Raw genomic sequence first — 24,100 nt, forward strand, 5'->3', positions numbered from 1 at the left:
ACAGGCAGAGCACAGGGGGTAAGGTCCTTGGCACACAGAGCAGGGTTGGTCCAGCAGGGCAGTAAGCCGTCAGCACAGGAGAGTAAGTCCTTGGCACATAGAGCAGGGTTTACCCAGCAGGGCGGTAAGTCCTCAGCACAGGCAGAGCACAGGGGGTAAGTTCCTTGGCACACATAGCAGGGTTGGCGCAGTTGGGCGGTAAGTCCTTAGCACAGGCAGGGCACAGGTGGTTAAGTCCTTGGCACACAAAGCAGGGTTGACCCAGCTGGGCTGTAAGTCCTCAGCACAGGCAGGGCACAGGGAGTTAAGTCCTTGGCACATAGAGCAGGGATTACCCAGCAGGGCGGTAAGTCCTCAGTACAGGCAGAGTACAGGGGGTAAGGTCCTTGGCACACAGAGCAGGGTTGGCCCAGCTGGGTGGTGAGCCCTCAGCACAGGCAGGGCACAGAGGGTTAAGTCCTTGGCACACATAGCAGGGTTGACTCTGCAGGGCAGTAAGTCTTTAGCACAGGGGGTTAAGTCCTTGGCACACAGAGCAGGGTTTACCCAGCAGGGCGGTACGTCCTCAGCACAGGCAGGACACAGGGGATTAAGTCCTTGGCACACAGAGCAGGGTTGGCCCAGGAGGGTTGTAAGTCCTCAGCAGGGCACAGGGGGTTATGTAATTGGCACACAGAGCAGTGATTCCAGGCAGCAGGGTATGGCACATCAAGGGTACAGGCCAGCACACATGGCAGCAATCGGGTAGTCAGAGTCACAGGACAACGATCCAGGCATAGTGAGTAGCAGGCCACAAGCTGGTACAGCAGAGTCCAGAATCGCAATCCAGGCACGATGAAGGACGGGCAGCAATAGGCACAGCAAGGGTTCAGGGACTCACCAATCAACAGCGGCCTCAGCAGAGGAAGTCCAGGCAGAGTGGCAAGGGAAAGGAGGTCCAGAGGGCAGATATCTTTCACAAACCCATCGTGGGTCAATGGAGAGCTGTGTGTCCTGGCCTCAGCCACAGAAGCCACAGTTGAAGGCACACAGAACTACGAGGCCCAGCAGTTCTAAGCACCTTCCAACTTCCTTCTAGTGAGGTATTCAGCCATCATCCCCTCTCTGTGTCCATCATGGATGGCAACTCTCAACAGACTGACACCCTTCTTTGTTATCTGCGTTTTGAATTCAGCTAGAGACCTCACCTCAGAGTCAGGTGGCGCTGATGTGTCCGGCTCTATCATCAAGCAGGATACAATCATTTATCCTGTCCCCTGTGGGGACAGAGGAACTCACAAACCAAATTTTGTAGATAAGTTGACTGCGTTACACATTGCTTCTGGATTGTTGTTGATGTACAGTCGTTTGGTTGTGTCCGACTCTTCGTGACCTCATGAACTATGACGCGCCAGACTTTTCTGTCCTCCACTGCCTCCCGGAGCTTGCTTAACTTCATGTTCATTGTTTCGATGATGCTATCTCTCCGTCTTGTTTTGTGTCGCCCTCTTCTCCTTTTTCCTTCCATGTTTCCCAGCATCTGAGTCCTCTCTTCGCATTAGGTGGTCAAAGTATTTGAGTTTCAGCTTCAGGTTTGTCCTTCCAGTGAATACTCAGGGTTGATTTCCTTCAGGAATGACTGGTTTGATCTTCTTGCCATCCAAGGGTCTTTCAAGAGTCTTCTCCAACACCATAGTTCAATAGTATCAATGCTTCGGCATTTAGCCTTCCTTATGGTCCAACTTTCACAGCCATACAGTAGGTTAATATCAAAACTTTGACTTTACAGCACTTTCTCGTAGGCTGGATTAAAGGTTGCCAATTTTATAAAACAAAATAAAAATGAAAATATCAAATATGTCTTACCTTTTTTACAACCTCAGGCTTGGTTCACATATGTGCGGCCACGGGTTCGTGCGTGGGGTCTGGTGCGTGTATATTCAAGTACGAATTTTTGCCTGAATTTGCTCCAGAACCGGACCCAAGCACGCACAGGACCCTTTTAATCTGGACCGCAGCTGCCTCGTGGAAGTGTAAACCGGCTTTATTGTGAGCTGGTCACACTAGCATGTCATACGAATTGGATGTGGGGAAACCTGCATCCAAATCACATATGTGTGAACCCAGCCTCAATCTACAACCTTGAGAACCCTGTGTGCCATTTACCTGCTATTACACAACATCAGGACCCAGCATTGTCATACAATACATATCCACGCAGCACAAGGCCGTGTTCGCACTACGAGATGTTTTTTTGGGGCTGCAGTTTCTCTGGTCTCCACAAGGTGGTGATCCCACATCTACCCAGACAGGAAGTCTCTATGGAAGACAGGAAGTGATGTCAGCTTCAGACAGGAAGTTCTGGGTGAGTGGTGAGTTGTAAGGAAGTAGAGAGGAGACATTGCTGGACTTAGCAGCAGGTAATAAGATCTTATTTTTTTCATTTACCAAAAGTATCCGTCTACAATGAGACCTGTATGGATCAAATGACGACACCAATGAGGATGGAGGAGGACCGGAGTCACATGGCTGAGAAGATACTAAACCTCACCCTGGAGATCATCTACCTGCTGACCGGAGAGGTGAGGAGGATTCTGGGAGGTCACATGACATCACTCTTATCTCTATTAATAAAACACAGACCTGACCGGAGAGGTGAGGAGGATTCTGGGAGGTCACATGACATCACTCTTATCTCTATTAATAAGACACAGACCTGACCGGAGAGTTGAGGAGGATTCTGGGAGGTCACATGACATCACTCTTATCTCTATTAGTGGGTAGTGTTGGTGGTTACTACTGGCGGGTAGTGTTGGTGGGTTTTGCTAGTGGGTACTGCTGGTGAGTGTTATTAGAGGGTAATGCTGGCAGTTACTACTGGCGGATAGTGTTGGTGGGTTTTGCTGGCGGGTAGTGTTGGTGGGTTGTGTTGGGGGGTAATAATGGTGGGTAGTTTTGGTGGGTAATGCTGGCGGTTACTGCTTGTGGGTACTTCTGGCGGTTACTGCTGGCTGGTAATGCTGTTGGGTAGTGCTGGTGGGTATTGCTGCCACTGCTGGATGGTAATGCTGGTCATGCGGGTACTGCTGGAGGAAGCAGTGGCTGCAGTAGAGAGCAGAGCCGCTGCTTCCTGTATGGATCCTGTCACAGGCAGAGGAGGGGTGCATTTCATATCACTCCGCCTGTGACAGAGCCAGAACTATACAGGAAGCAGCGGCTCTGTCACTGACTGCAGACATCCTAAGTCTCTTCCGCGGCAGCCATGAGATCGCACGGCACTTTTTTGCGGGTGTCGGTGAGCCACTGGCCAAAGGCGGGGGAGACTCCCGCAAGTCGCAGGAGACTTGGGATGTCTGTACCTGACATCACTCTTATCTCTTTAAATAAAACACAGACCTGACCGGAGAGGTGAGGAGGATTCTGGGAGGTCACATGACATCACTCTTATCTCTATTAATAAAATGCACACCTGACCGGAGAGGTGAGGAGGATTCTGGGATTCTAACATGATATTCCTATTGGTTCTCCAATACAGAGATTTCCTCTTCTGAAGTCAGGTGATCATATGACCATCACAGTGCCTCCATGTGACTCCCTAAAACCTGAGAGACACAACATGCAGAAGATTCTCGAAGTCACCAAGAAGATGATGGATCTGCTGACAGGAGAGGTGAGCGGTGCTGGGAATTCTGGGACATTATCCAGTAACAGACAAGGGATGTGTCTGGATGGTGACTGTATCATTGTGTGTGTCAGGTTCCTATAAGGTGTCAGGATGTCACTGTCTATTTCTCCATGGAGGAGTGGGAGTATTTAGAAGGACACAAGGATCTCTACAAGGACGTCATGATGGAGAATCAGCCGCCCCTCACATCACCGGGTAAGAGGAGACTTTATTGTAAAGGAGAGAGCAGTAAGGAGGATCCACCTAGATCCCCCATCATCTGATAAACACATAGAAACAATGTATTCAGTCAGTGTGTGTGTTTCCTACAGATGGATCCAGTAGTAGGGTGGGACTGGGTGGTATCAGCCTGTAATCTCCTGGTCACTTTCCTGAGCTGTGTTCCCCGTCCTGTATTCCTGTATTTCTCTCGAATAATCTTCCTTCTCTATGCTGCAGACACAATTTATGTCTGTAGACTGGATTTTTGGAAATTCTGGGGTTTAGCTGGTAGCAAAATGTTCATTTTCTTTATAAATGTTGCTTGGCCTGGGCATCTTGAGCATGTGCTTTGGATCTTTTGTCCCATATTGGCAAGATCTCTAATAGAACGGGGCACTTTCTCTGCTATTTGCTGGTTGTGCCAGGTGGAAGGATATGTCTGTATAGTCTCACACCCAAGTCACTGAGTGCAGTCTCAGGAGATGGGAGGCAGCGGTGTGGGACCTCTGCAACTGATTACTGAACACAAATATTATGAGTCCTGACCCCTGCACTATATACTCTGTTGTACATTACATACTCCTGACCCCTGCTCTATATACGCTATGCTGTACATTACATACCCCTGACCCCTGCACTATATACTCTATGTTGTACATTACATACTCCTGACCCCTGCACTATATACTCTATGTTGTACATTACATACTCCTGACCCCTGCACTATATACTCTATGTTGTACATTACATACCCCTGACCCCTGCACTATATGCTTCAGGTTGTATGTTACATAATTCTGATCATATATAGTCCTAAATATGATGTGCATTCTCTTTTGTTACACCCATTTCCTACCAGCTGGACATTTTATATCTGATGATCTGATTGGAGGACAGACATTTACATGTTGATAATAATGTGATAACATCCTCCAACTTTGAAACCTTAAACAGAAAGTGATAATAAGGGAGGAGTCAGTAACCCAATGATGGTGGTCTTTAGGATCAGTCCAGTCTTCATCTTAGTTGTTCTCCCCCCCCCATCCTCACTTTCTGACCTCTGGTGGGGCTCCCCTCCCAATGTTGATGAGGACAAGGGCCTCTTCCCCACAACCCTGTCCCGGTGGTTGTGGGGGGGGGGTGCTGGGGATAACTTAATAAAATCTGGAAGCCTCCTTTAACAACGATGCCCTCAGATCCTGGCTCCCCCATGTGAACCAGCTATTTAGAATGAAACAAAACGAATGCCAAAGATATGAAACTAATTCTGAAAGCAAATTGGTTCAATTCATTAATTCAAAATGAATTCATTCGTTAATTGAAAGTCTTCAATTAACGAATGCATTAGAAATTAAACAAAATTAAAATTTGCCGCCTGCACATGTCTAGCCACTCCTATAAAAGACAGTTCTCGTTGTTTCCTCACTCTCTGACTAAGGTCCATGAATAAAGAAATGAACTGGTAGGAGATCAGAGGACCCATTTCCTGGTTACCTTGAGGGGGGAATTGTAAGATCCTCAGAGACAAAGCTACCTGATGTGGGCGGAGTCCTGGTTTAGGGGAACCAATCTGCTGATGTCTAGTAATAATCTTTGTATTTCTATTTTAGTAGATGGACGGGAGATGAGGAAAACCTCAGAGGATTGTCTCACTTTGTCTCCAGACTGTAAAGTAGAAGATGAGGACATCACACAGTATAATTGAAACTAAGGTGACCAGCGCTATGGAATATACAGTGAGAGTAGGTACGGTGTAAGCTGCCAACAACCAAACCCAAAAGGGTTAAAGAGTGAAATATGTGCTAGTGGGGTTGTGAACGGCGCTACCGTGTTAAAAAATACACTTGGTGGATAAATAACGTAAAAATGTTGAAAGTGCTTGATATTAAATAAATAGATATAATTTATAAAGTGCACATGTGACTCATAGTTTTCAGAGACTTATTTATTCACCAAGTGTATTTTTTAACACGGTAGCGCCGTTCACAACCCCACTAGCACATATATCACACAGTATAGTCCAGGAGAAAACCCGGCTACCTCAAATGTCCATCCGGCACCACACAGTGTAGATGGACCATCGTATTCCTCTTATCCTGAGGAACCTCAGACTGTGAGGGACAGTGCTGGACCATCGTATTCCTCTTATCCTGAGGAACCTCAGACTGTGAGGGACAGTGCCGGACCATTGTATTCCTCTTATCCTGAGAAACCTCAGACTGTGAGGGACGGTGCCGGACCATCATACTCCTCTTATCCTGAGGAACCTCAGACTGTGAGGGACAGTGCCGGACCATCGTATTTCTCTTATCCTGAGGAACCACAGACTGTGAGGGACGGTGCCGTCCATCCAACAGATAAGAGGTTTTCCTGTCCTGAGTGCGGGAAGTGTTTCCTTTTTAAATCTTATCTTAATGTGCATAAAAGATATCACACAGGTGAGAAACCATATTCATGCCCTGAGTGTGGGAAATGTTTTTCAGAGAAGTCTCATCTTTACAGACATCAGCGATCTCACACGGGCGAGAAGCCGTATTCCTGTTCTGAGTGTGGGAAATGTTTTTCAGACAAGTCCAATCTTTACAATCATCATAGGATTCATACAGGTGAAAAGTTGTATTCCTGTTCTGAGTGTGGGAAATGTTTTGTAAAAAAATCAAACCTTGCCGCACATCAGAGGTCTCACATGGGTGAGAAGCTCTGTTCCTGTCCTGAGTGTGGGAAATGTTTTTCAGAGAAGTACAGTCTTCACAGACATCAGATATTGCATACAGGTGAGAAGCCACATTCCTGTGCTGAGTGTGGAAAATCTTTTTCAAGGAAGTCACATCTTTCCACACATCAGAGATTGCACACAGGTGAGAAGCCGTATTACTGTTCTGAGTGTGGGAAATATTTTAGATTCCAGTCCAGTTTTTGCAGACACCAGAGATTGCATATAGGTGAGAAGCCATATTGCTGTTCTGAGTGTGGAAAATGTTTTAGATTCCAGTCCAGTCTTTGCAGACACCAGAAAGTGCACATGGGGGAGAAGCCATATTCCTGTCCTGAGTGAGGGAAATGTTCCTCACGGAAGTTCTGTCTTCCTGTAAATCAGGGGTCCCATACAACCCTGGAGGTGTATTAGTGCCTTGAGTGCGGGAAATGCCTTCTATATGAATGTTGGTGGACATGTGGGGAAGAAGCACAGCCTGATATACACCTCAGATATACTCCATGGCTGATCTTCATCATGTAAGAAACACTTCATAAGGAGATCAGAGATCACCAAAGACATGGATGAAGTGTTGTCCCGTGTTGGCCATTGATAGCAGGAGAAAAATAAAAATGGAGTCCTTACCTTTCATTGGCTGAGTAACGGGGCCCGTGAGGGGGAGGGACGGAGAATGAAACCCGTGAGGTGCAGAAGGAGCTCATTTATCACCATTGTAATTCAAAGACATCTGGGTGTTCGCATTGAAGACACCAACACTGGATTATGCCTCCTGAAGGATTTAGTTTAACATGAGAGTGCCTCCTTAGGACTGTATTTTCACAGACTCTACCTTTGCAGGTATGCTGGGGCAGCCTGTAATTCGAGTTGAGGAAATAGGGAAGAATAAAAATAGAAATAAAAATGAGTCCTTACCTTTCATTGGCTGAGTGCATTTTGTGGTGGAAACTTTCACAAACACTGGGACAAAACCAAGCAGTTAACCACATTTGGCTATTAGACGGAGCTAAGTATTTCCTCTTCCCTGGCTAGCTAGGTTGCAGGCTTGGATAAGGGCCTAGTATGGATTTTGTGAGGGTATCCCTTACTTTTTTCTTGTTGCTTTGTGTGGGGTTAGCCCTTAAGATCCATACTAAAACCCAGGGATCTGGTATGAATTTTAGGGGGGACACCCCATATCACCTCTTTATTTGAATTCACCTAGCTGGGAATACTCCACTGACAGCTGAATGGGGTAGACGAGGACATATCGGTGGGTACCTGGAGGGCTGCAGCCACTGACTCTCTACTAGAGATGAGTTGAACTGCCCTGGGCTCAGTATAGGTGGGGTTCAGCAAGCCTCTAAGACAGGGGTATTAAATTCAAATTCACGGGGGTGAGCTATTTGTGTCTTTGCCTCTTTACATCACCCCCCCCCCCCAGTAGTCCTTTCTGCCCCCTTTACACCCCCCCCCCCCACACAGTAGCGTGCTCTGCCCCCCAAAGTAGAGCTCTCTGTATGTTCACATTGAGCATCCCCTGCTCCCTCATCCTTCAGAGATAAGTCCTCTTCCACTGTCACTCCACTTCCTGATAGGTACACAGAGTAGAGAACGGGAGGCAGGAAAGAGCAAGAGGCACAGTAGCATGGAGGGTGGGAGCTGCCGAAGTTATCGTTGCATATTAAGGAGCTGGTGATGGTTGCCAGGACTGCTCTGTGTCCTAGTAACCAATCACCTGCTTGTTAGTCTGTAAAGGTATCTCGGGAAGCTCCCACCCTTCATCCAGTAATACCGTGGCTCTCGTTCTCAATCTGTCCTGCTTCCCGCTCTCTGCTCTGCTGTGATAATGACAGCAACCGAGGTTGGGGGACAGAACTAGCTCCTAAATAGCATGATCACAGGTCCACATGGGACAGTGACTCGGTCCGGATCTGAACCCCAGTCCGCCATTTAGTGATGCCGGATCTAAGAGGTTCAGATGCCGCACCGGAACCCCTGTGAAATCAATGGGAAGCAAATCAAAAATGCCCATTTTCTGGGCTAATAGGAAAAAATGAAAATCTATACCAGACCCTGATCTGAGCTTGCAACCTGACTGGACAGGAAAGGGGGGGAACCAGAGTGTGCTGAAGTGCACCATATCAGGCTGCATTCCCCCAAGAGGGGGGCGCTTTGCCAAGAGGGAACCTTTCCCGGCAACGCACCTTCTCTCCATGGGACTTATACCCACAACCTTGGCTAGTGATTGTCAGGACCTGTGGGCAAGGGGCTTATTGGAAGCTGGAAACCTCCTTAAATAATATGGGCCCCTAGATGCTGCCCCGCCATGATAATGAGCTCCATAAGCTGTCTTCAGCTACAGTATATAAAGGAAGGGATGAGGATAGTGGTGTCATCATTGTCCAAACATGGCCTGTGTGTCATGGTCTTACCTTCTTGCTGTTCTCCTTCGTTTGACATGTGCTGGCGGCCATCTTGGTTTCTGGGTTTCTTGTAGCCTCCCACCCTGCGGCTCCTCCTTCCCACTGGGAGGAGCTGGATGCCTAGCTCATATATATAGGAGGTCTGTGGCTTCAGTTCCTTGCTTGGTCCTCCTGTGTTCACATGCTTCTAAGACTGCTGCTGCTTCTGGTTCCTGATCCTGGCTTCGTCTGACTACCCTGCTGGTTCCTGATCCTGGCTTCGTCTGACTATCCTGCTGGTTCCTGATCCTGGCTTCGTCTGACTACCCTGCTGGTTCCTGATCCCGGCTTCATCTGACTACCCTCCTGGCTCCTGACCTCCTGGCTTCGCAAAGACTCTGCTTCGGTTTTGCCATCCGTTTGGACTTTTGCTTTACAGCTTGATTTTCAATAAAGCCTTCTTATTTTCACTTATCTGTTGTTGTACGTCTGGTTCATGGTTCCGTGACACTGTGGCCATATTTGGTCAGTGATGTCACTGCTTACCCTGCCCCTTCATTTATGTATCTGGGATTCCCAGTGGCATCAATTGTCCCTGGGGGCATGGCGGTTGCAAGCACCTTGCGGCTTCCTTAGATACCAGTAACATTTGCAATGTAGATGCAGTAGAAATATTGCTTCTATATAGAATGTTTAGCTTCTGCTGCACACGGGGTTGAAAGAGCCAACATTCATTATGAACCTCTAGCTCATCTTATCTCCAGAACAGCTAAACCCCCCGGCTCGTTCTCATTAATCAGTGTAGTGGTCCTTTACATTAGGGACCAATGGGAGAAGGACCCTATTGTATAATTGGTCAGTGTAATGGTCCCTTACACTGGTGACCAATGGGAGGAGGACCCATTATATCACAGGTCAGTGTAATGGTCCCTTACATTAGTGACCAATGGGAGAAGAACCCCCTTATTTTAGAGGTCAATGTAGTAGTCCCTTACATTGGTGACCAATGGGAGAAGGACCCCCTTACATCAGTAATCAGTGTAGTGGTTCCTTACATTGGTGACCACCCCTTACATCAGAGGTCAGTGTACTGTTCCCTTACCCTGGTGACCGATGGAAGAAGGACCTCCTTACACCAGTAATCAGTGTAGTGGTCCCTTACGTTAGTGACCAATGGGAAAATGACCCATTATATCAGAGGTCAGTGAAGTGGTCCCTTACATTAGTGACCAATGGGAAAAGGACCCATTATATCAAAGGTTAGTGTAATGGTCCCCTACATTGGTGACCAATGGGAAAGGTACCCCCTTATATCAGAGGTCAGTGAAATTATCCCTTACATTGGTGACCAATGGGAGAAGGACCCCCTTATTTTAGAGGTCAATGTAGTGGTCCCTTACATTGGTGACCAATGCGAAAAGGACCCCCTTATATAACAGGTCAGTGAAATGGTCCCTTACATTGGTGACCAATGGTAGAAGGACCCCTTACATCAGAAGTCAGTATACTGTTCCCTTAACCTGGTGATCGATGGAAGAAAGACACACTTACATTAGTAATCAGTGTAGTGGTCCCTTACATTGGTGACAAATGGGAGAAGGACCCCTTATATTAGAGGTCAGTGTAGTGGTCCCTTACATTGGTGACCAATGGAAGAAGTATACCCTATATCAGTGGACAGTGTAGTGGTCCCTTACATTGGTGACAATTGGGAGAAGGACCCCTTTTATCAGTGGTCAGTGTAGTGGTCCCTTACATTGGTGACCAATAGGAGAAAGACCCACCAATATCAGTGGGAGAAGGACATTCTTACCTTGTCATAAACATAGCAATACTACCCCTTACAGATCATTGATGTCAGATGTTACTAAGATATATAAATAGTTCATTGCTCAAGGAACCCCTAGGAACCTTTGGAGGAACCCTGGCTGAGAAAGGCTGGACTAGGCAGTAATATATTTCTATCCCCCTTGGTGGGAGTGGAGATGACCCCATCTATAATGATATACAGTACATACACAGCACAAGGACGTGTCCACACTACAAGACATTTCTCTGGGCTGCAGTTCCTCTGATCTCCACAAGGTGGTGTTCTGCCTTCTACCCAGACCGGAAGTCTCTATGGAAGACAGGAAGTGATGTCAGGTATAAATAAGAAGTTCCGAGTGAAAGGTGAGTACGGAAGAATTCGAGAGGAGACATCGCTGGAAGTGGCAGCAGAGGAGGTAATAAGATATTATTTTTTTTTACACCCAGTAACCCCCCCTCCCGTCATGTCCGTCCTCTTCCTCCATAGTCACTGTGACCTCGTTTATCTCCAGCAGATGATGATACACACATATATAGTGTGGAAACCTAGATTACGCCTTTAGGGTCAGAACATTTCCTCCACTTACGGAGCCATTGTCTTAATTTTGGAGATAAGTTCTAGTAATATGTTCCTCTGAACAAACAACACTGACAATAAATAGATAAGACAATGACCATACATGGTCTACAAAGGGCAATTATTACACTACACAGTCAGAAAATGGGCAATCATTACAATATGCAGCCAACACAATGATGGAGTGACGGGTTCAGGAGTATGGAGCATAGAGCCCCTTACATTGCTGGTCAGGAGGAAGAAAACATTCCCCAGACTGCCATGAAGAATACGTTCCATCATTGGTGTCGGAGAGAGGAAAATACTGAAGGATCTGAGGAATGTAGAGGTGGCACTGAGGGGTTAGTGATGTTTAAGAAATCTGAGGCTGTTAATAGGGTGTTCAAATGGCAGAGCTCTGAGGGAAAAGGGAGGTGAACGTCTCGAAGGGACTCTTAGGGAAGGAGAGTGTCTCTGGGTCTGTGATGGTCCTCCCTACCCATCTGCACTTATTTTTTAGACCTTCACCGTGTCACTGCCCAAGTGATATGTTTTAGGATGCCAAGTGGAATGAAGAAGAGCGATCCTTAACTCCTTGGAGGGTACTCGTATGTAGAGGTGGTCTCTTTGTTCAGCAAACCAGTTCAGAAATAAAACAAAGCCAACAGAGAATTTGTCAATCCATGAAGGTCCTGAGTCCTCAATATTGTGGCATACAATAAACAGTCCAGAATTAGTGTGTTCCCATGGGGTCAGTAGTTCTTATATCTTCAACACACCTACTATTACCCCCCTCCCATCCACATTCTATTATTGTGAAACCAACCTGCTGTCTTGGGAACCCTGTGTGCCATTTACCTCCCTTTACAAAGTGGCAGCCCAGCACTGTCGCAATGGATATATATGTAGCACTACCCCGTAGGAGTTGCAAATGTCAGGGTTCCCCACGGCTGTGAGTTTAATTAACACCTTAATCAGCCACAGAACCTGTGTAATTAATGTTTGTCCTGGTTTAAAGGATGAGGTGGCAACCCTAAGCACAAGGCCGTGTTCACACTATGAGACATTTATCAGGACTGTGGTGATTTCACTTCTGCCCAGACAGGAAGTCTCTATCCACTTAAGCCCCAGCCCTATTTCAGACACTTTTTGTTTACAAGGTAAAATCAGTATTTTTTCCTAGAAAACTACTTACAACCCCCCAAACATATATATTTTTTTAGCAAAGACTCTGGAGAATAAAATGTCGGTCATTGCAATATTTTTTGTCACGCGGTATTTGCGCAGCGGTCTTTAAAACGCCATTTTTTTGGGAAAAATTTCAAAAAATCACATTTCACTGCATTTAAAAAATACTAAACAGTAAAGTTAGCCCATTTTTTTTGTATATTGTGAAAGATGATGTCACGCCGAGTAAATAGATACCCAACATGTTACGGTTTAAAACTGCGCCCCCCCCCGTGGGATGGCGACAAACTACGGTCAATAGAGATCTCAATCGGCGATGCTTTAAATTTATTTACCAGTTTAGAGTTAGAGTGTAGCTCTTTTTTTAAAATTATTGCCCACGATTGCGGCGATACCTAACGTATACGTTTTTTTTTGTGCGCGAGTTAACGGTGATGGGGGCGGCTACATTTTATTAATTTTTTTCCTATTTTTTTTATTTTTTTTAACTTTATTACAGGTTTTTTTAAAAAATAAAATCTGATCACTTTTATTGCTGTCACAAGCAATGTAAACATCCCTTGTGACACCAATATGCAGTGACAGGTACTCTTTATGGAGGGATCGAGGGTCTAAAAGACCCAAGACCCCTCCACTACACTTCCATGTATGCAAAACGCCGAAAACTGCGTTTTTGCATACAGTCCTTTTTTAAATTTGCCGCTTTTTGCAGCACAGTAACCCGGAAGTGACGTCATGGACGCCGCCTCTGGGTTACGTCATCGGAGACCCGATCAAAGCCGTTTCCGGCATTGATCGGGACTCCATCCAGCCGGCGGACGTGCCGGCTGGGTGCTCGGGGCTCCAGGTAGATCTACGTCGATATGCGGTAAGTGGCTATAGAAGTCAGGAAGTGATGTCAGGTACAGACAGGAAATTCCATATGGTACGAAGTAGAGGGGAGACATTTCTTGACCTGGCAGAAGAAGAGCTCAAATTATATTATGTATTAAGACGCAAGAAACTTCAAATAATTCTTACTTTAATTTTCAAAATGTATCTCGCTATAGGAAATTCTGAATAGATAAAATGATGACACGAATGAGGATGGAGGAGGACCGGAGTCACATGACTGAGAAGATACTAAACCTCATCATGGAGATCATCTACCTGCTGACCGGAGAGGTGAGGAGGATTCTGGGAGGTCACATGACATCACTCTTATCTCTATTAATAAAACGCAGACCTGACCGGAGAGGTGAGGAGGATTCTGGGAATCTAACATGATATTCCTATTGGTTCTCCAATACAGAGATTTCCTACTCTGAAGTCAGGTGATCATATGACCATCACAGTGCCTCCATGTGACTCCCTAAAACCTGAGAGACACAACATGCAGAAGATTCTAGAAGTCACCAAGAAGATGATGGAGCTGCTGACAGGAGAGGTGAGCGGTGCTGGGAATTCTGGGACATTATCCAGTAACAGACAAGGGATGTGTCTGGATGGTGACTGTATCATTGTGTGTGTCAGGTTCCTATAAGGTGTCAGGATGTCACTGTCTATTTCTCCATGGAGGAGTGGGAGTATTTAGAAGGACACAAGGACCTCTACAAGGACGTCATGATGGAGAATCAGCCGCCCCTCACATCACCGGGTAAGAGGAGACTTTATTGTAAAGGAGAGAGCCGTACGGAGGCTCCACCTAGATCCCCCATCATCTGATAAACACATAGAAACAATGTATTCAGTCAGTGTGTGTGTTTCCTACAGATGGATCCAGTAATGGGAACCCACCAGAGAGATGTCCCCGTCCTCTGTATTCCTGGGATTCCACACAGGAAGGTCACACCATCCCTCACCATCATCAGGTAGATGAGGAACAATCACTGATAGTATCATTAGGATCTGTACATTATCTGCATTGTTACTATTGATGTCATTTTTATTATATATTCAGAGTGGAAACCTGAGAGATTCTAAAGTTGGTGTTAAAGAAGAGATACAAGAGGAGGATGATGAGGATGGGGTGATGGAGGAGTCAGAGTTTCCAAAAGAACACAAAGATCTGTGCCGGAACACCATAGAGGAGTCATCCAGCTACAGAAACCCACCAGAGAGATGTCCCCGTCCTCTGTATTCCAGGGATTCCACACAGGAAGGTCACACCATCCCCCACCATCATCAGGTTGGTAAGATGGAGCATCTAGAACCTGGACTCATGGAGATGGATTTATTGTGTGAGCTTTTATTTTACAGATATTATTTTCTCTCATTTTCTTGGTTTAGGGTGAAGATCTGAGAGATATAAAAGTTGAGGTTAAAGCAGAAGAAGAAGAGACATATGTGAGGGATGATCAGCAGTCTATGGAGGAGAATGGAATAACGGGGACATTTATAGAGGAGGACACTCCTACAGAGATCAGCACAGGTGGGTCATTAACACTAAATACCTTCCTCCACCCATACTGCTCACTGATTGGTCCAGAGTAGGGCAGGAACCTGTAATACCCTGGTCACTTTCCTAAACTGTAAAAAAAAAAAATAAAGTGCAGGACTGGCAAAAACCATGTCCTGCCTAAATACTTTAAAGGCTTCAACATGGGAGACACAACAAAATTTGTAAAAACTGGAAACTGAATTTTCGACTTACCATAAAATCCTTTTCTCTGAAGTTCATTGACAGACGCAGCTCCATATTCTTCCTAACCTTTAGGTTTTGGTGTCCCCCTACAGGAGTAGAACATTAGGCACGGAAAAACTTTACCACGCCTATGGGGCAGTCCCTGAAGGCATACACCCATTCACTCTGCTATAGGATTCAGTTTTGTGTCAGAAGTAAAAAACCCAACCCACTCAGAAATAGAGGGGAGGGTGCTGCGTCTATCAATGAACCTTAGAGAAAAGGAGTTTACGGTAAGTCAAAAATCTAGTTTTCTCTATTGTCCATTGACAGACGCAGCTCCATATTCTTCTTAACCATTGGGACGTCCCAAAGCAGTATTTGCATGAGGGGTGGGAAAACAACGCAGAGAAAGAACGTAATTCCCCAAAAGGCTAAACTTAGCCAACCAGGTAACTTGGAGCTCAACCAGGAACAACTGGAGCTCACGTAGAAACAACATACACCCTCAAAGAGAAAATTTGCTCCTTTAAACAGCAACCTGGAAAACCTTGTGGCCAAAAAGAAGTATCCGAGGATGGCAACACATCTACTTTGTAGAATTTAGTGAACGTGTGCACAGACGACCAAGGTGCCGCCTTGGAAACTTGTATTACTGACACCTGATTTCGAAAGGCCCAAGAGGCACTCAGCGCCCTAGCAGAATGCGCCTTCACAGGGAAAGGTGGGAATACGCCCGTACCACCGTCTGCCTGATCCATCTAGATATGGTTGCAGCAGATGCAGCCAATCCCTTCTGAGGTCCTTCCGTGGGGACAAAAAGGAGAGTCTGATTTCCTGAAAGACTCAGTAACCACCAGGCAAACCCTAATTGCCCGAACCACAGCCAAAGAATGCAAGGGAATTTCCTTGGGATGCTTGGGCTTAGGACTGAGTGAAGGCAGCACAATGTCTTCATGCAATGGAAATCAGAAACCACCTTAGGAGGAAACGACCGATTAGGTCATAGTACCACCTAATCTCTGTGGACCACCAGAGAAGGAGAACATCAGGACAGAGCCGCCAATTCAGATACTCTGCGAGCAGAGGTAATAGCCTCCAAAAAGGCTACTTTCTGTGACAGCAGAGAAATCTCCCTAAGTTTTTAAAGGGAGGTTGTCAAAGAACAGACAAAACCAAGTTAAGATCCCACGGAGGTAACGAGGACCGTATCGGAGGAGCCACATGACGAGCTCTCTGGAAAAAAGTGTGAATCAAAGAATGCGTAGCTAAAGGGCGTTGAAAAAACACCACCAGAAGCCGACACTCGGCCTTTAATAGTACCCAAGGCCAACCGCTGCTCAACGCCTCTTTGGAGGAAAGCCAATATCCTAGCAACTGAAAAGGAGCATGGATGCACCTTAATTGATTCACACTATGAGATGTACGATGATAAATCTTCCTGGAGGTAGATTTTCTAGCCTTCAACAGTGTAGGAATCACTGAGTCAGAAATACCCCTATCCTTCAACACCTGGCTTTCAACAGCCACGCCGTTAAAGCCAGCGACCGTAAAGCAGGATGGAAGATCAGCCCTTGAGACAACAGATCTTCCCTGAGAGGAAGTCTCCAAGGAGCATCGGCGACCAACCTTAGCAAATCTGCGTACCAAGACCAGCGAGGCCAGTCTGGGGCCACTAGAAGGACCAGAATCCCTTCCACCTCTATTCTGCACAGAAGCCCCGGCAGACGTTTCAGTGGAGGAAACGCATAGATCAGCCGATACTCACCCCAAGGAGCCACCAGTGCGTCTGTGGCGTCGGCCAGAGGATTCCGAGACCTGGCTACAAACCTCTGTACCTTCTCGTTGAGCTGAGAAATTAACAGGTCTACATCGGGTGTCCCCCACTAGACACACAACAGGTGAAACACCTCCGGGTGCAGGGACCATTCCCCCTGATCCCACACCTAACGACTCAAGTAATCCGCCTGCCAGTTCTCCTCTCCGGGTATATGCGGAGAGGACTGAAACAAAATTTTCTGTCCATATTAGGATCTCGGCCACCGCCCAGGCCGCCAGGACACTCTTGGTGCCCCTTGATGATTGATTGACGTAAACCACAGCCGTGGCATTGTCTGATTGAATCCGAACTGGTCAACCCTGCAGACTAGTTGTCCAGTGACTCAAGCAAAGCGTTATCGTTCTGTGTTCCAGAAAATCTATTGGAAATTTCAGAGCTTTCCAACACGTTGGTGAAGTCCCTGGCGAGACCAAAGGGTAACGCCACAAATTGATAATGTTCCTCTCCTACAGCAAAGCAAGAAAACGCTGGTGTCCAGCATAAATAGGAATGCATATATGCGTCCTCGATATCGATGGATGCAAAAAAGTCCCCTTGGTGCAGGAATGCCACTCCTGTGCGAATGGACTCCATTCGGAACCTCTGTACCCGCATGAAGCAATTCAGAGCCTTGAGGTCCACAATTGGGGGGGGGGCCATCCGCTGCTCAATCACCCCGGTCTGCAGCTCAAACAGCCTGGTCAACAGCTTGGACAGCCAGCCGCGAGTAGGCTGCAAAGCTGTGGCCTAAATTTGGGGCCTGATCTGGTCTTGAGTCCGCAGTTAGCTTGATCAGCAGCTCAAACAGCTCGGTTAAGAGCTCGGACAGCCTGGTCAGTCGCCCGGGCAGCTTGGTCAGTCACTCAGACAGCCAGCTCCATCAGCCGCGGCCTAAATTTTTGGCCCGATCCGGCCGCGTAAGGCGATCTGTTGGCATCCACCGGTCAGCTTGGTCAGGCACTCGGACAGCTTAGTCAGCCCCTCAGACAGTAAGCCGCAAAGCCGCGGACTAAATTTTCAGCCCGATCCAGCCACGTGAGGCGCAGACCCGCAAATGAAGAAGCATCTGCTCCTCCCAAGCCTATAACCACCTCAGGGAGCCTAAAGGACATCCCTGTCCCAGTCACTAACCCCCAGGGGCCCGGGATTTTGCTCAAAGACCCTTGTGTGCGATTTGGACAGCCCAGTCAGCAACAACCGCATCCACCCCCCTTACTAGAGAAAGTGGCAAAGCCAGCTCCTACCTAACCCCGGGGGAGGGGGGTAGGTTGGGGCCAAAAGACCATCATGACTGTTAGAGGGGCTGGGGCAAATGGAAGGGAACCTGGGGGGGTCCGACCATCCCAAGAAGGGTCCTACGTCCACCCTGAGACCGCAAGAGCTATCAGGTAGGAGCTGCCTTTGCCACTCCAGTACTACTCACCATACCAACAGCAATCGGGTGGGTGCCACTCCGGACAGACTACCTCTCCACTCAGGGTGGGGGTGCTGAAGGCTAAGGGGCATGCTGCAACTCAGGCCGAACCAGATCATGTGTATCCCGGCAAGGTGTTTCACTCGCGGGCCAGCCCCCGTCCATTGGGAGCTCTGTCGTGGCGAGGCCTAGCGCGGGGCTATAACCTGCACCCGCTCGGTGGCCGGACTGGGAGACCTTCGGGATCTAGGATATCCGAAACCCAATCCAGCTGTTGATTGTGGTTCTCTCAGGAACATAATTAGCTAAAAAAATTAAAATCTTAACAAAGGTTCCCTTTAAGATAAAAAACAAGCTAAGATCGAAGTCCCAGAACTAGGTCCTACTCCTAAACTAGGCAGAAACAAAGTGAATCCTATAGCAGAGTAAGCGGGTGTATCCCTGCAAGAACTGCCCCATAGGTGTGGTAAAGTTTTTTTCCTGCCTAGTGTCCTACTCCTGTAGGGGGCAGCATAACCCAATGGTTAAGAAGAATATGGAGCTGCGTCTGTCAATGAACGATAGAGAAATAAAGTTTTTATTTATACATATTTAAAATAGGTGTTAAAAAATCCAACAAGTTCTGATACACATAACTTTGTTCGGGTACCGGAATATTGTAGCAAGTCTAGAATGGTATAACAGCAATGTAGAGACTATATGCTTCCGGCAACCATGTATGCTAGGTCAACATTTCGCCAACCGAACAACTTCATCAGGACCCACTAAGGCACAATAGAGCAGCAGTAAATCATGGACTAAATAAGGAAGTGCGGGACTTCTTGTGTTGGGAAGATGGCAATAAACTATAGAGGGGGAGGGGACACTCGTCCTATAATCCCCTCATCACTGTCACTCTTATAAAAGACAGTTCTCGTTGTTTCCTCACTCTCTGACTAAGGTCCATGAATAAAGAAATGAACTGGTAGGAGATCAGAGGACCCATTTACTAGTTACCTTGAGGGGGGAATTGTAAGATCCTCAGAGACAAAGCTGCCTGATGTGGGCGGAGTCCTGGTTTAGGGGAACCAATCTGCTGATGTCTAGTAATAATCTTTGTATTTCTATTTTAGTAGATGGACGGGAGATGAGGAAAACCTCAGAGGATTGTCTCACTTTGTCTCCAGACTGTAAAGTAGAAGATGAGGACATCACACAGTATAGTCCAGGAGAAAACCCGGCTACCTCAAATGTCCATCCGGCACCATCCAGTGTAGATCAGGGGTCTTCACACTATGGCCCTCCAGTTGTTCAGGAACTACAAATCCCATCATGCCTGGTAATGTCTGTGAATGTCAGAGTTTTACAATGCCTCATGGGATGTGTAGTTCCTCAACAGCTGGAGGACCATAGTTTGGGGATTCCTGGTGTAGATGGACCATCGTATTCCTCTCATTCTGAGGAACTTCAGACTGTGAGGGACAGTGCCGGACCATCGTATTCCTCTTATCCTGAGGAACCTCAGACTGTGAGGGACAGTGCCATCCTTACAACAGATAAGAGGTTCTCCTGTACTGAGTGCGGGAAGTGTTTTAATTCTAAATCCAATCTTAATGCACATAAAAGATCTCACACAGGGGAGAAGCAGCATCCCTGTTCTGAGTGCGGGAAATGTTTTTCAGAGAAGTCCAGTCTTCACCGACATCAGAGATTGCACACAGGCGAGAAGCCGTATTCCTGTCTTGAGTGCGGGAAATGTTTTTCATACAAGAACAATTTTTACAGGCATCAGAGGTCTCACACAGGGGCAAAGCCATATTCCTGTTCTGACTGCGGGAAATGTTTTGTACAAAACTCAGATCTTGTCATACATCAGAGGTCTCACACAGGGGAGAAACCGTATTCCTGCCCTGAGTGTGGGAAATGTTTTTCAGGCAAGTCCAGTCTTTACAGACATTTGAGATTGCACACAGGTGAGAAGCTCTATTCCTGTTCTGAGTGTGGGAAATGTTTTTCACAGAAACCCAATCTTATCCGGCATCAGAAATCTCACGCAGAGAAAAGGCCGTATTCCTGTTTAGAGTGCGGGAAATGTTTTTATAAGAAGTCCCAATTTTACACACATCAAAAATTGCACAAAGAGGAGAAGCTGTCCGTATTCCTGCCCTGAGTGCAGGAAATGTTTTTCAGATAAGTCCAAATTTTACACACATCAGAGATTGCACACGAGGGAGAAGCCGTATTCCTGTCCTGAATGCGGGAAACGTTTTTCATAGAAGTCCAGTCTTTATAGACATCAGAGATCTCACATGGGGGAGAAGCCATATTCCTGTCCTGAGTGAGGGAATTGTTCCTCACTGAAGTCTGATCTTTCCATACATCAGAGATCTCACACGGGGGAGAAGCCATATTCCTGTCCTGATTGAGGGAATTGTTCCTCACTGAAGTCCTGTCTTTTTGTACATCAGGGGTCCCACACAACCCTCAAGGTGTATTAGTGTCTTGGATGCGGGAAATGTCTTCTATATGAATGTTGGTGGACATGTGGGGAAGAAGCACCCCCTGATATACACCTCAGATATACTCCATGGCTGATCTTCATCATGTAAGAAACACTTCATAAGGAGATCAGAGATCACCAAAGACATGGATGAAGTGTTGTCCCGTGTTGGCCATTGATAGCAGGAGAAAAATAAAAATGGAGCCCTTACCTTTCATTAAATGAGTACCGGGACCGTAAGGGAGAGACCGAGAATGAAACCCATGAGGTGCAGAAAATGCTCATTTATCACCATTGGAATTCAAAGACATCTGAACCCCGGGGGTTCGCATTAAAGACACCAACACTGGATTATGCCTCCTGAAGGATTTACTTCAACATGAGAGTGCCTCTTTAGGACTGTATTTTCACAGACTCTACCTTTGCAGGTATGCTGGGGCAGCCTGTAATTCGAGTTGAGGAAGTAGGGAAAAATAAAAATAGAAATAAAAATGGAGTCATTACCTTTCGTTGGCTGAGTGCATTTTGTGGTGAAAACTTTTGCACATGTTAAAATGCAAAATTTTGGGCCTGAAGGTTACTTAAACCCCCAAAAGTATATTTTCTGAAAGCAGAGGACTGGAAAATAAAAGGGTGGTGTTTGGTTAAGGAGTTCATCGTACACAAATTTCCCCTTAATATCCGGGTTTATCTTCTCCTTTTCCCCCATTCTCTATGCTGTGATCTTTTCTACAATACTTTGTTATAATAATGTAACACGTTGTGTATGGCATTGTACACAAATTGATAACGACTCCGCCTCCACATTCCAGACAAGAGATTTTCCTGACCAATCGGATTTCTACCCTTTCTATACACTGTTTTTTTTTTACTGCAGTTTTGCTAAAAGTAAAATTATAATAAAAAAATTTATTGAACGAAAAAAAAGAATGGTGTGTCGGTGTAATGGCGACAAACTTCCATCATGGTACTTGGGTGTAACTTCAATTTTTGGCCTATTTTTTAACGTAACTTTAGTGCTTTCCTATAAAGGATCTGCAGCCTCCTACTGTATGTGATAGGATATTATTGTGACAGGTTCTCTTTAATGAAACATCAGGGGTCTACTAGAACAGATGTTCACTGGTCTATCTCCCCTCTACATGGCAACATCTGCCATACCAGCTCCGGACTCATAGGTGGGATAGAAAAGCCCCCAAAGCATGGCAGGGATGGTGACCAATGGGAGAAGGACGCCTTTATATCAGTGGTCAGTGTAGTGGTCACTTACATTGGTGGTCAATGAGAAAAGGACCCCTTATATCAGTGGTTACTTATTTTGGTGACCAATGGGAGAAGGACCCCCCCTTAAATCAGTAGGCAGTGTAGTTGTCCCTTACATTGGTGGCCAATGGGAGAAGGATTGCCTTATATCAGTGGTCACTTACATTGGTGACCAATAGAAGAAGGTTCCTCTCATATCAGTAGTCAGTGTAGTGGTCCCTTACATTGGTGATCAATAGGAGAAGGACGCCCTTATATCAGTGGTCAGTGTAGTGGTCTCGTACATTAGTGCCCAATGGGAGAAGAACCACCTTATATCAGTAGTCAGTGTAGTTGTCCCTTACATTGGTGGCCAATGGGAGAAGGATTGCCTTATATCAGTGGTCACTTACACTGGTGACCAATAGAAGAAGGTTCCTCTCATATCAGTGGACAGGGTAGTGGTCCCTTACATTGGTGACCAATGGTAGAAGGACGCCCTTATATCAGTGGTCACTTTTTTTGGTGACCAATGGGAGAAGGACCCCCCCCCCTTATATCAGTAGTCAGTGTAGTTGTCCCTTACATTGGTGGCGATTGGGAGAAGGATGCCCTTATAGCAATGGTCAGTGTAGTGGTCCCTTACATTGGTGACCAATGGGAGAAGGACCCAGTGTATTGGTCCCTTACATTGGTGACTAATGGGAGAAGATTCCTCTTATATCAGTGGTCAGTGTAGTGGTCCCTTACATTGGTGACCAATGGGAGAAGATTCCTCTTATATCAGTGGTCAGTGTATTGGTCCCTTACATTGGTGACTAATGGGAGAAGATTCCTCTTATATCAGTGGTCAGTGTAGTGGTCCCTTATGTTGGTGACCATTAGAATAAGGACCCCTTATATTAGTGGTCAGTGTAGTGGTCCTTTACACTAGTAACCAATGGTCAGTGTAGTGGTCACTTACATTTGTGATCAATGAGAAAAGGACCCCTTATATCAGTGGTCAGTGTAGTGGTCTCGTACATTAGTGCCCAATGGGAGAAGAACCACCTTATATCAGTGGTCAGTGTAGTTGTCCCTTACATTGGTGGCCAATGGGAGAAGGATTGCCTTATATCAGTGGTCACTTACACTGGTGACCAATAGAAGAAGGTTCCTCTCATATCAGTGGTCAGGGTAGTGGTCCCTTACATTGGTGACCAATGGGAGAAGGACCCCCTTATATCAGTGGTCACTTTTTTTGGTGACCAATGGGAGAAGGACCCCCCCCCCCCCCCTTATATCAGTATAGTGCCTAACATTGGTGGTGAATGGGAGAAGGATGCCCTTATAGCAATGGTCAGTGTAGTGGTCCCTTACATTGGTGACCAATGGGAGAAGGACCCAGTGTATTGGTCCCTTATATTGGTGACCAATGGGAGAAGGTTCCTCTTATATCAGTGGTCAGTGTAGTGGTCCCTTATGTTGGTGACCATTAGAAGAAGGACCATTTATATTAGTGGTCAGTGTAGTGGTCCTTTACACTATTGACCGATGGGAGAAGGACGCCCTAATAGCAATGGTCAGTGTAGTGGTCACTTACATTGGTGATCAGTGAGAAAAGGACCCCCCTATTTTTAGAGGTCAGTGTAGTGGTCCCTTACATTGGTGATCAATGGGAGAAGGACTCAGTGTATTGGTCCCTTACATTGGTGACCAATGGGAGAAGGTTCCTCCTATGTCAGTGGTCAGTGTAGTGGTCCTTTACATTAGTGACCGATGGGAGAAGGACGCCCTTATATCAGTGGTCAGTTTAGTTGTCCCTTACATTTGTGACCATTAGAAGAAGGCCCCCCTTATATCAGCAGTTAGTGTAGTAGTCACTTACACTGGTGAACAATGGAAGAAAGACACCCTTATATCAGTGGTCAGTGTAGTGGTCCCTTACATTGGTGACCAATGGGAGCAGAATCTCTTATATCAGTGGACAGTGTAGTGGTCCCTTGCACTGGTGACCATTGGGAGAAGCACCCCTTATATAATTTGTCAG

The 24,100-nt window shown here is 46.4% G+C and overlaps 5 protein-coding genes across 5 annotated transcripts in view; all 5 read left to right on the top strand.

Moving 5' to 3' along the window:
- LOC309563967 (uncharacterized protein) overlaps positions 1-1,371 on the top strand; it is a gene marked incomplete at its 3' end in the record, with an annotated part of 94,728 nt that extends 93,357 nt beyond the window's left edge. Inside the window, exon 4 of the mRNA XM_082268597.1 lies at positions 1,175-1,371. Within this exon, the coding sequence (XP_082124723.1) occupies positions 1,175-1,371 (197 nt within the window). The remainder of the gene's footprint in view (positions 1-1,174) is intronic.
- Positions 1-24,100, top strand: part of LOC309562972 (uncharacterized protein) — a 581,033-nt gene that overhangs the window by 117,839 nt on the left and 439,094 nt on the right.
- Positions 3,976-7,001, top strand: LOC309563973 (uncharacterized protein; the record flags this gene model as incomplete). Its single annotated transcript, XM_082268603.1, has 2 exons — positions 3,976-3,984; positions 6,138-7,001. The coding sequence occupies 2 exons, from the start codon at positions 3,976-3,978 to the stop codon at positions 6,918-6,920; spliced, it is 792 nt and encodes a 263-aa protein (XP_082124729.1). The 3' UTR covers positions 6,921-7,001.
- On the top strand, positions 15,384-20,524 carry LOC309563974 (uncharacterized protein; the record flags this gene model as incomplete). Its single annotated transcript, XM_082268604.1, has 2 exons — positions 15,384-15,410; positions 19,855-20,524. 2 exons carry the CDS (start codon positions 15,384-15,386, stop codon positions 20,497-20,499), a joined length of 672 nt encoding a protein of 223 aa, XP_082124730.1. The 3' UTR covers positions 20,500-20,524.
- Positions 21,260-24,100, top strand: part of LOC309563975 (uncharacterized protein) — a gene marked incomplete at its 5' end in the record, with an annotated part of 36,090 nt that continues 33,249 nt past the window's right edge. Inside the window, one exon of the mRNA XM_082268605.1 lies at positions 21,260-21,292. Within this exon, the coding sequence (XP_082124731.1) occupies positions 21,260-21,292 (33 nt within the window). The remainder of the gene's footprint in view (positions 21,293-24,100) is intronic.

The sequence above is a fragment of the Pelophylax lessonae genome (genome assembly GCF_965119305.1).
Source record: "Pelophylax lessonae genome assembly, chromosome: 9".
NCBI classification, from domain to species: domain Eukaryota; kingdom Metazoa; phylum Chordata; class Amphibia; order Anura; family Ranidae; genus Pelophylax; species Pelophylax lessonae.